Source organism: Rhineura floridana, chromosome 7, assembly GCF_030035675.1.
Source record: "Rhineura floridana isolate rRhiFlo1 chromosome 7, rRhiFlo1.hap2, whole genome shotgun sequence".
In the NCBI taxonomy this organism is placed as follows: Eukaryota; Metazoa; Chordata; class Lepidosauria; order Squamata; family Rhineuridae; genus Rhineura; species Rhineura floridana.
In genome coordinates this window covers 121,296,806-121,309,324 of record NC_084486.1, presented here as the reverse complement: position 1 = coordinate 121,309,324, position 12,519 = coordinate 121,296,806, and the positions used below count along the sequence as shown (strand labels likewise).

The 12,519-nt window shown below is 40.8% G+C and overlaps 1 protein-coding gene across 4 annotated transcripts in view; it reads right to left on the bottom strand.

Moving 5' to 3' along the window:
• Positions 1 to 12,519, bottom strand: part of ARHGEF26 (Rho guanine nucleotide exchange factor 26) — a 105,870-nt gene that overhangs the window by 33,428 nt on the left and 59,923 nt on the right. For 3 of the 4 annotated variants that reach the window (XM_061637093.1, XM_061637095.1, XM_061637094.1), the window contains exons 9-10: positions 7,896 to 7,970; positions 775 to 864 (exon numbers count right to left, since the gene is read on the bottom strand). In XM_061637093.1, coding sequence (XP_061493077.1) covers positions 775 to 864; positions 7,896 to 7,970 — 165 coding nt within the window. The remainder of the gene's footprint in view (positions 1 to 774; positions 865 to 7,895; positions 7,971 to 12,519) is intronic. The other variant, XM_061637096.1, reaches the window with a different exon arrangement.

The following is a 12,519-nucleotide window of genomic DNA, read 5'->3' as shown; positions in this document are numbered from 1 at the left end:
AGAACCTCCTACTGGCAATAAAGTGAATGAGCATGCAAAAGGGGGAGAAAGAGTGGTGAGCCTGGGGCACCTTCCTAGTCCTTCAAACTATGGTCAGAACCAGGTCCCTACTTCCACACAGGGCTGCAGTGAGAATCATGCATTCCTCCAACACACAATAATAGCCTTAGTGGTATCCAATTGTGCATGTCTGCAAGTGAAACAGACTTCTGCTTCCTCTCCTCCACCCTGCAGTGCCCCCCCACCTGCCTACCAAATCTGCTTCCAAGAACTGGGGGACTCTCTGGAGCAGATTTTGAGGAGGCAGGTGGCAGTGGGAAGGAAATTACTCATGTGCCATTGGATATCACCCATTAAAAATGAATCTTTGTGTTCTCCTTGAGGGTGTTTGGCAAAGACCATTTTAGAGGTACTTCAAAATGTAATTGGAGTGGAAACATATCACTTTTGCATATGTCAGTAGCAATAAGCACTTTGACAGACGAGTAATGATTATCTGGGGTACCTATTTAGGTAAGGTAATGTATGGTTTTTTTAAAAAAAATAAAACCTTTTTCTGCTTGGTTTGAGTAACCTTCCATCAGTAGTTATCTCAATTGTTCTGTATGCTTCAAACATCAGGATATGAACTTATTTGTCATCTCCTAGAACATCAACCCAATAACCCTTAATTCCCCAGATAATAAACTGTTTACTCTAGCTGTGACAACTCATCATTAAAACTAAACAAAGGTTAAAGTTTGCACAATAAAAGTATGAAGGAAAATATCACACCTTGATTTTGAATTCCAGCTGGGAATTGATAGTGTACATCATTTCTGTCCTTTCCATTGTTCGAGCACCTTCATTGCAGAGGCGAACCAACTGGGAAAGAACACATTTTATTCATCTGAAGTATTTGTATTCAGTATTGCAAACTTTCTTGCTTCTCCTTACAATGCACTATTTTTCAGAGATTCAGAACAATGAAAAAGACATTTGAAAAACATTTACTTTGCAGATAACTTATCATGAATTAGTCCTTTCCACAAACAATTTATATTCCATCAATAAGAATTGTTATTCACGTTATTTCTGAAAACACAGGGGTGTAGCTGAGAATCTTTTCAGACTAATTAAAATGTAATGTCTAAGAAACTGCCTACGACACACTTCCACAAGAGTTCTAGAACTTGCATGCCCTTGCTTTAAAATTAATAAATGACATTATATAACTATATTGTCATTGTATTTACACATATCTTTATGTACTAGTGCGACTGGGGAAGGGATTGTTCATTCACCATTATGCCTGCCATCACACAGCTTCCTTTTGCCCCTCCCATCACAAAGCATAACTTCTACATATGCTTTATGCACAATTTAGTACCCAGATTAAGTGCCACTTTGGCAAACATGTTTTCCAAACACAAATACAGGGTGGTCATTTGCAGGGGACAATCTTCGACCAGGACTGGGTGGTTTTTCTCTAGAAAGACCCTCCCCCATTCTGTTTTCTCCTCTAACCAGGCTTCCTTCCAGGCTTAAATCTCAGCTGAAAAAAACACAGCCTAGAGACATTTCCAGGCATAAATTATTGGCAGCATTTACCCCCTCCCACCTGCTGATTCTCCCCTACAAATGCCATGCCAGCCCCTCCAGCCACCACATTAGCGTTATTAGACAGAATATTTAAGAACATAAGAACATAAGAAGAGCCTGCTGGGTCAGGCCAGTGGCCCATCTAGTCCAGCATCCTGTTCTCACAGTGGCCAACCAGGTGCCTGGGGGAAGCCCGCAAGCAGGACCCGAGTGCAAGAACACTCTCCCCTCCGGAGGCTTCCGGCAACTGGTTTTCAGAAGCATGCTGCCTCTGACTAGGGTGGCACAGCACAGCCATCACGGCTAGTAGCCATTGATAGCCCTGTCCTCCATGAATTTGTCTAATCTTCTTTTAAAGCCGTCCAAGCTGGTGGCCATTACTGCATCTTGTGGGAGCAAATTCCATAGTTTAACTATGCGCTGAGTAAAGAAGTACTTCCTTTTGTCTGTCCTGAATCTTCCAACATTCAGCTTCTTTGAATGTCCACGAGTTCTAGTATTATGAGAGAGGGAGAAGAACTTTTCTCTATCCACTTTCTCAATGCCATGCATAATTTTATACACTTCTATCATGTCTCCTCTGACCCGCCTTTTCTCTAAACTAAAAAGCCCCAAATGCTGCAACCTTTCCTCGTAAGGGAGTCGCTCCATCCCCTTGATCATTCTGGTTGCCCTCTTCTGAACCTTTTCCAACTCTATAATATCCTTTTTGAGATGAGGCGACCAGAACTGTACACAGTATTCCAAATGCGGCCGCACCATAGATTTATACAACGGCATTATGATATTGGCTGTTTTATTTTCAATACCTTTCCTAATTATCGCTAGCATGGAATTTGCCTTTTTCACAGCTGCCGCACACTGGGTCGACATTTTCATCGTGCTGTCCACTACAACCCCGAGGTCTCTCTCCTGGTCGGTCACCGCCAGTTCAGACCCCATGAGCGTATATGTGAAATTAAGATTTTTTGCTCCAATATGCATAATTTTACACTTGTTTATATTGAATTGCATTTGCCATTTTTCTGCCCATTCACTCAGTTTGGAGAGGTCTTTTTGGAGCTCTTCGCAATCCCTTTTTGTTTTAACAACCCTCAACAATTTAGTGTCGTCAGCAAACTTGGCCACTTCACTGCTCACTCCTAATTCTAGGTCATTAATGAACAAGTTGAAAAGTACAGGTCCCAATACCGATCCTATTTGTCTCATAACATGTAATTCTACCCTCAGTCCTATGAAGAATAGCAGATAAGCATTTGGACACAAAATGTGGGCATTTCAAGGAAAGATAGAAGCCCAAGTTGGTATTAATGCACTCCCTACACTCTGAGCTTGACTCAAATATTCATCATTTTATTCTTTATTCCATGACATTAATTTATTCTTTTATCTACTACTTGGAGAGTCTTGCAATGGGAAATGTAAACCAGGCAAAGTAAAATGTCACTTCATGTATGGGAATCACAAAGGGTGCATTCCAGCCAGTTTTAAGACCCCTGACTCAACTTTGTTAAGATTAGACATTAAATAGGGAGACATTGTGGATTCTACAATTGAATATGAAAAGTTAATGCAATTGTGCTATTGTATTATTTTAATAAACCATATTAACAAAGCACAGCCACACATTTTTGTTTGTTTTTTGGAAGTCAGTAAGATTTTTAAAAAGTATGCAAGGCTAGTAGTCTAGTTCAAATATAATGCTAAACCTTAATTTAGTGCTACAAGAATGAACTTGGTCAAGCCTCTAGCTCACATAGATCCTCCTCCATTGTCTACTGTAAGTATGGCAAGGAGATTGGAAACACTGGCTCCTGGTTTAAATGGACCAAAATTTTTCATTACATCTGAACTGGGAATTCTGGGTAACTTTTTCAACAATGATTTATTAAAACAAGCTAGAATCAGAAACATTGGTTTGTAGCTACTTTGTTTAAATAAACCATAAGCTAACCACAGTTTTGTTCTTGTCAAATGAAACAATAAACAGCAATTGGTTTAAATATGAAAGCAGATACTTCAAATCTCCTTATGGCGGCATTGCAGGAGAGCAGAAGGGGAAGCACATGAGCCCAAGCCTCACCCAAAATTGTTCCCAAATCACTATGGTTTAGCATCACATCTGAACCAGGCCAGCGAAATATTTTAAAAATATAAAATACCACTGATATATATTATTAACATTTTTAAATGAACATCGAACATTTAGCGTTTCAACACAATCTCCAATGGACTATTGACTTTCAGGTGTCTCTTGAAGACCTTTTTTGCCAACAGGCTTTTGCATTTATTCAAATTTCTTGATTAACCAGTGATTTTATTGTATACATCTTACACCACCTTGATCTTTCACACAAGTTGATGGTATATAGATATTTCTATAAATGAGTATTCAGAACGCGGGCTTTGGGGGAGGGAACAAATGGGAAGTTGGTAATATTTTTTCTTGACTCTTTTTCCCCCCAAAAGCAATTATCAAAATTCTTGAACCATAATAGTTCATACCATTGATTCTCCCTGTTTGCCAGTTTAATGAAAAGCATCATTAAGACATTGATAACAAACACTGTCATCTTTGCTAATGATGCTAAAACAAGGATAAAACCAAGTGATCTATATGTTATGTCCTTATTGTGGATTCATTGTGTTATTTCCCCCCCCTATTTTCTGGGGGGGGGGAATCCACCTGGAGTTACTGTGATAGAAAGCAGTCATATTAGCAATTTCTATTTCTAGCGATTTTGTGTGTAGGAGGCATATTAAGCTATTTTCTCCCTAGTAGCCAATGAATTCAGTGCAAGTAATGAGTAATTTGGAAAAGATGAAGATAAAGACTTTTTTAAAAGGCCCTAGGGGTCTCTTTTGCCTGAGAACTATTTGGCAAACTGTTAGGAAGCCATCAGAAGCATTTTTATGAGCCAAAGATAAAAGTCATGCTTATCAGTGATAATTTAGAGGCACCCACACAGGGTGAAGCAGCACTAGTCAAGGCAAATAAAATTTCTTCTCCCTTTCCCTTGTCTGAATTGCATGCACATCACTCTGCTGTTCTCACAAGTGACTCTAACAATATGGGCTGCATGATACAACCTTGTAGCATCAACATGTAAAGCCAGTCCCTCAATAGTTATGTTTGAATTAACCTATTTCATATTTTTTCCCCTTTGTAAATCTCAATGTTTTAAGAGAAAAACTATCTGCATATAAATAACTTAAGAGTAGTCAAGAAAGCATATGGCCTTAGGCACAGTCTGACTTTAACAAATTGGAATGCATATTTCCAAAAGATAACTGGCCCTGACCTTCAAATGTATCTGTATTTATTACTGTTTTATTGATTTTGTTGTAATAATAAACAATTAACAGAGGAACTATCCTGAAGTCCCAGCTCATCCTTCCTACTCCTGAACTCACAAGCAAAATGAGGAGGGGGAACTATAGGGCAGCTAATCAGGTTATATACAAATGAGAGTAGACAGAAGTAGATGAACAGTGGAGATATTTGCAAGGCAATAGAGACATCACATTTTAAAAAGTGGAAAGAAGGTCTTAACTACTAATATAACTCTAGGAATCCACAATATTTGGAATTTTGGAAGTGCCCATAAGGAAGCAAAGTAGCTAGGGCTCTATAAATTCACACATTTGTTTGCCAGTAGCAAGCACCCTTCACCTGTGTAAGGAGGGTGCTTGCATATTCAGCAAAGACAGCAGAAGAGAAGCCACATGTCCTTTCCTCTTCGAGATTTTCAAACTTTCTATCTATACCCAAGGACCACTCAAAATGGCTGAAAGCTACAGAGGCCCATCAGACACAAAATGGTGGTAGATGGAGGCAGATGTTTGCATAATAAGTTGGCAATTACTGACATCATTTTCTATTGATATCAAGTCCATCTTTGGAAATTGCCAAATTCTTTGCTACAGCATTTTCCTTGTGACAAGAAGTTCCATAGGTCAGGTTTCCTTAAACTAAGTACATACATTTGCTCTGAAGATATCATGACTCAGTCAACCCATTGTAGGCAGAATTTGCTGATCCACAGACTGTAAGTGGAGAAGGCTTTATCTGTTATATTTTCCCTTCCCACCCATGGCTCTCAAAGCATTTTACCCATCTCCTGTAATTTCTTCACCCATGCTTGTTTTATACTCAACTTGTACATTATCTCCGTGTTCCCCAAACTGCCAGTTTCTTTCACTGCTTTCCCCTTGGTCCTTTCATAGTCACTTCTTCTTCCTAAAACAACTTTCCTCTCTTATCTCCTTCCTTTCTATTCCCATTTTATTTATAATACTAATTATAATTAATAATAATAAATATTAATATTTTATCTCCGTTTCTAATGTGCTTCAATACCTCCTCTGGCCCTTTCCCTCAGAGAAGGGAGACCTTCCTTCCCCCTCGCTCCCCGAACTTCTCTGCTCCTGGCCATCTTTACTCAGCATGCAGGAAGTTGCTGATACTGACACTGGTACAACCAAAACGCTAAGAGCTGGGGCAGGCAAGTGAGGAAACACTGGGCAGGCTGCAGCACTGAGGCGTAGCTATAAGTGGCTCAAGGCCCGCTGGTGGGTCCTGGCTTGCTGTCTGAGAAGCACTGCACTAGAATAGAAATGGGAAATTGTAGCCCTCCAGATGTTGTTGGACTCCAGCTCTCATCAGTCAGCATGACCCATGGCCAGAAATTCTGGGAGTTGTACTCTAGCAACATCTGGAGGGCAACAGCTTCCCCACTCCTGTTCTAGAACAGCGTCTGTGTGAGAGAAAGTGTTTGCATATGAATGGTGGTTTCTTTAACCATATGCTTGGCCTTTGCAGCAACAGACAAACCACTTTCCTTATACAAGTTCTCAGTTACCACTGAATGTCTGCATCATAGAAATGCTGCCGCTGCTTTCCACAAAAGCCCAAGTCATGAGCTCCTGTATGAAGAACTGAGGAGAGGAAAGGAGGAGGAGTTTCCTTTTCCAATTGGGCTTTTGCAGAAGGCTGCAGCAGTGACATACTACTTGTGCCTTTTGCCAAAGGCTCTTGCACAGTGCAAGCACCCCTTGTTTCCCCAACAAGGCACAGTTGGAATTATGGAATTTGCCACCCCAAGATGTAGTCATGGCCATCAACTTGAATGGCTTTAAAAGAGATTTAGACAGACTTCTGAAGGATAAGGTATTCATGGTTACTAGCCATGACAGCTGTGTACTGCCTTCAGTATTGGAGGTGGTATGCTTCTGAATACCAGTTGCTGGGGAACACAAGTGGAAAGAGTGTTGTGCTCATGTCCAGCTTGCTGGTTTCCCACCAGCTTCTGACTGGACTAGATGGGCCTGTGGTCTGAGCCGGCAGGGCTGTTTGTTACGATCTCTTGGTGGATGCAACAGGGAATGCAGGCATACCCCGCTTAAAGTAGCTTCACTTAAAGTAGCCTCGCTATAAAGTACATGCTCCATCATACCCCGCTTAAAGTACGCGCACTTCTCAAAAATGGACACTTTATTGGCATGACGCCGCTGCCATCTAGTGGTGATTGTGTGCAGTACAAGTGAAGATAATTGCTTCACTTTAAGTACATTTTCACTTAAAGTACACTCTCCAGTCCCATTGCGTACGTTAAAGCGGGGTATGCCTGTACAGGGATCAGTAAGTCAAGCCAAAATTTGTGGACCCCAATATATTGCCTATAATTAAATTACTGGCTGAAAAATATAACGTAGCAGATAAAGTATGACTAATCCTAAACTCTACTTCAAGCTTTCACTGCACAACTTCAGGGAATCCCAGAACATGTAGATAAGATGAGCACCAGGTTTATGACAGCACTATTCACTGAGTTCCAGACAGTGGAAGTTCGTTGGGGATCAATGTTACTGCTTTTGCTGAATGACTTTTAGATGTGCGTGTTGAGCATTGTTTCTTCTCCAGACTTCTCTTCATCTCAGGGCGAGCAAGAGACTCAATCGCCAGGGTTAAGCACAGTCCAGAACATTAAAGATTCAGGCCATGTAACATTACAACAATGGTACACTGATTTAGCAAGCATTTCAACCAAGATTCTAGCTCTAAATATATCTATGTTAAAAACTCTTTACACCAAGAGCCCTGTTGTTCTCCACGTCCAGCTTTGTACAATGACTAAAAAAGAAAAAAAAATCAGAATAGAATTGCCTCATCTAATTTTGATGGAAATGTAGGTGGATATTGTAGTCCATGGAACCACTTCAAGTAAATGTGCATGATAGGTCTGCAGCAAAATGTCAAAAAGTTATATAGGAAATTATGGGCAATGGATACAGAACAGAGAATCTAAACATACCTTGCTTACTTCTTTTAAAGCTCGTTTGCAAACTTCATATTTTGGTGACTCTTTAGGCGTTTTCTGGCAAATAGTCTGAAACAAAGAGTCAGCCTGTTTAGAGATGTGTAAATTAAGGATCATAATATGGCTTTTTATATTGCAAATCTGCAATGTAGAATGAAGTTGCAGAGTTCAACATTATAGGGAATCTAAATATGCCACCTCCTAGAGCACCAAAGGGTACGTGGTAAGGTATGCTGTTTTGATTCAAGAAGTACTGTTCATCTGAATCTCAGTCCCAAAGCTTAATACCAGCTCCATATGGGAGTGAAAGATTGTCATTTTGATTTACCTCCTCCAAGAAGAGGTCCCAGAACCCCATTTTCAGTTATGCTTAGCATACTCTCTTCCCCTCTTCTTTTCCTACACTGAGGTGGAAATGCCCCCTCCCCACCCCATGTCAACTCTAACAAGGAACTGATTTCACATATTTCATTAGTGAAGCATTTGAGATATTTACAATTTAGAACTTGTAAGATAGCAGATGCAATTCAAAAATTTATCAGTCTGAGGAACACCATAAAAGTAAAACCAGTCTGATCATTACATCAACATTTTGTAGACTTGCTTTCATAACCAAGCTATGAAAACAAAGCAGCACCAAAGCAAACATCCTGCACTGATATGTTTCTAATGACAAGGAGGATGTAGTATGTTTTTTTGTGAGCGAAGCCAAAACCTATAAAACAGTTCCCTGGTAATGTGTTGTTTTTAGAGACTGAATGTAATACAGGGAATAATGATTCCAGAATTGCTGGCACACAGACGTGATCAAAATTAATCTCGCCAGAAAAGGTCTTCATGAATAACAGAGCTAGTGTAGTTCAGCATAGAGAGGGATGGAGGCAGGAGATCCATCTCCGTCTCCCAGAAAACTCATTGAGTGGCCAAGAGCCACTTGGACCTTTTCAGTTTAGATTTTGTCTCAGTTGTTAAACTAGGACAGTAATAAGTTTCTTGAAAGGAAAAAGGGCAGATTTTGTGCAACACTTCGATAATTTAAAAGTTTAATATATCGCCGTTATATCACACTGCTGCTAAAAGAACTACACTGACTGCTATTGGGTGAAGTTCAAGGACCTGCTGGTGGTATATGAAGCCCTGTACAGATTGGCACCATGAAATGCCTAAAAGATCATCTCATCCCCTACATACCCAAATGATCACTACGTTCTGCAGAAGAGGCATGCTGCAGATACCATCTTAACAGGAGGTCCATTCCACTTGATGTCAAAATTGGGCCTTTAACATGACAGTACCTACCCTTGGAACTCCCTCCCATTAGGTATCAGACAGGCACTTTCTCTATTGTCCTGTCAGCATCTGTTGAAGACATTCCTCTGTCAACAAGATTTCTAAGTGAAGACGTTTATCAAAATTGGTATCTGTATTAGATGAGCATGGATTATACAGTCACTAGAGTGGCTGTATACTATAGTCAGCATGGATTTTTCACATTCCACAATGTTAAACTGAAAATGACCCCAGGCCATTCTGATGCTTCCCATAAGCTCATTTCAAAACAAAACCTTACAAAACATATAGTCCTGAACTCAGAAACGCTTGCTTAACAACCCTCTCAATTTTCATGGCGATAAACAAAACAGTCAGAAAGAATCGAGAATTCAAAGTCTAAAGAGAGAGAGAGAGAAAATCAGACCCCATTTGGACTTTTTTCTCTGAGAGTTCTCATAATCTGTTGAAATTCATTAAAAATCAGCTATGTTCACAGAGGACCTGTAATCCTGTTACTGACGTTGCCCCATACTCTGACCTTCATCTCCTGCAGTTTAAAATTTAAAAAAAGCATGGCTGATTTTTAATAAATTTAATAAATTTTGCATTGAACTCAATGATAACATCGGGCATGCTCAGTAAGAACCAACTGTCACTGTTCTAAAAGCCAGACTCACAGCTACTGGGCTTGCCTAATCAGGGGGCCACACACACACCAGACTTTGATTTCAAGTGAGACAGTCATGGCTTCCCTCAGAGAATCCTGGGAAGTGTAGTTTGTGAAGTGTGCTGAGAGAAAACAGCTATTCTCCTGACAGAGGTCCAGTGGCCAGAGTAGTTTAATAGTCAGTCGCTCTGACTGGAGTTCTGTGAGGAGAACAGAGCACCTCCTAGCAACTTTCAGCACCATTCACTAACTACATTTCCCAGGATTCTTTGGGAGAAGCCATGACTGTCTAAAGTGAAATAAACGTCTAGTGTGGATGTGGCCAGGGACAGCTTTGGTTTAAATTTGGGTGGGAGGCTACATGTGCCTGTTGTAGAATAAAAAGTTGGGGGAAACCCTGAAAAGCAATGATACTGTTCACAATGTTTTCATTTTGGAAAGGAAAGGGGCTTCCCCTCTGCTCAGTATCCACCCATCTAATCTCCCCCCTCCCCCCTCCTCCTACCCTCCCTGCCCCTCCCCCTGGTCAGTGTTGGACTATGACCTGGTAGACCAGGGTTCAAATCCCCACACAGCCATGAAACTCACTGGGTGACCTTGGGCCACTCACTGCCTCTCAGCCTCAGAGGAAGGAAATGGTAAAACCACCACTGAATACCATTTACCATGAAAACCCTATTCAAAGGGTCACCATAAGTCGGGATCGACTTGAAGGCAGTCTGTTTCCATTTTTAAACATGACTGCACACAAATAAACCCCACTGAACTCCAAAAGTATGCAACTGATCAAACTCACCCTCCCTCCTCCTCCGTCCTATCCCCTCCCTCTTGCCCCTTCCCTCCCCCAATCCCCTCCTTCCCCCTCCCCCTCCCCATGGTCAGTTTTACCTATCTTAAGCATATTGTACGGGAGTAAATACCATTGAACTCAATAAGCATGAAATGATCAAACCTGCCCTCCTCTACCCCTTCCTTTGGCTCTCCCCCTCCAATCCCCTCCCTCTCCTTCCGCTCCCCTCTCCCCTCCCTTTCTCCTTCCCTCTCCTCTCCTCTTCCCCTGCTCCTCCCCCATGGTCAGTTTTACCTATCCTAACCATGATTACATAGGAATAAATCCCATTGAAATCACTAAGCATGCAAATGATCAGACCTGGCTTTCCCCTCCTTCCCCTCTCCTCTCCCTTCCTCCTCTCTTCTTTCTCTTTTCCTGTCCGCTCCAGCCGTCCCTCCCTCCCCCCCCCGGTCAGTTTCACCTATCCTAAGCATGATTGCACAGTAGTAAATCCCACTGAACTCAACAAACATGCAAATGATCAAACCTGTCCTTCTCCTCCCCTCCCCCTCCTGCCTGCTCCCCTCCCCCTCCTGCCTGCTCCCCTCCCCCTCCTGCCTGCTCCCCTCCCCCTCCTGCCTGCTCCCATCCCCCTCCTCCCCTTTGCCCTTCATCCCCTCCCTCCTCCTCCTCCCCTCCCCATCCCCTGTGGTCAGTTTCACCTATAGTAAGCATGATTGCAGGGGAGTGAATCCCACTGAACTCAATAAGCATGCAAATGATCAATCTATTCTTGGTAAGCTTGCACAGGATCCCATTTCTTACTTCCCGGATTAAAAAGAGAAATTCACTAATAGGCAAAAACCTAGCGGTTTAAGAATGTACCTATAGCCCACAGATATTTCTATCAAACTTTAAAAAGCAGGGAAGTTGGGCAGATATAGTGAATGCTATAGTAGGTTAGGTGTCCTGCTCCCCTGGTGCATTCACTATACCTGCCCAATTTCCCTGCTTTTTAAAGTTTGATAGAGATATCTGTGAGCTATAGGTACATTCTTAAACCGCTAGGTTTTTTGCCTATTACTGAATTTTATGTAGTGTGTTATTTTAAATACAATGCAAAAGTTTTAGCTGTTTTTACTCATGCAATATTTCTGTGTATGTTTTTATTTTATTATAATTATAATAAATTATAATTATATTTACTTTGGGATGCCTCATGTGAAATCCATAAATTAAATTATTATTATTATTAACAACAACAACAACAACAGTAAAAGACAGAAGACAAAGGAAAGCAAGATTAGGGCATGATTCAGCCAAAGTTAATCACTACTGAATTCAATGGAAGTTCAATGTGCTCAGTGCTAACTGGACCACATCCTTAGCTTTCAGTTCATTTCTGCTTGCTAGATACTATCAGTTTTTAAATAATCTGGATGAGGATTTATTTATCAAGAGTGTTAAGGTTAAGACAATGACACAGAGTAATTTATTAGAAAAAAATGTATGTTAGCAGTTAAGTTAAAATCACTAAGAACTGTTTCATAACTAGATTTCTTAAATTTGAGTGCCTTTTATATGAATTCTGGAATTAATGCTTTCACAGAAGTAAATTAGTGCTTTCTCCTAATTACAACCTAGCAGATGGGACATTACTTTAGCAATGTGACAACTGGTGTAAAATTGATTATTTTACTTGCAGCTGTAACTGCTATGAACACCTCTTCCACATTATTGCCCTTCTTCAACTGAGAATAGTTTTGTGAAGTTCAAATATAATAATCATTGCTGCAGCATTTGATGAGCAAACTATGTAATTCCTATCATAGTAAAAAAACTGGCCCAACATAAAAGCATAAGAAGAGCCCTACTAGATCAGACCAATCTCGTCCAGCATCTCGGTT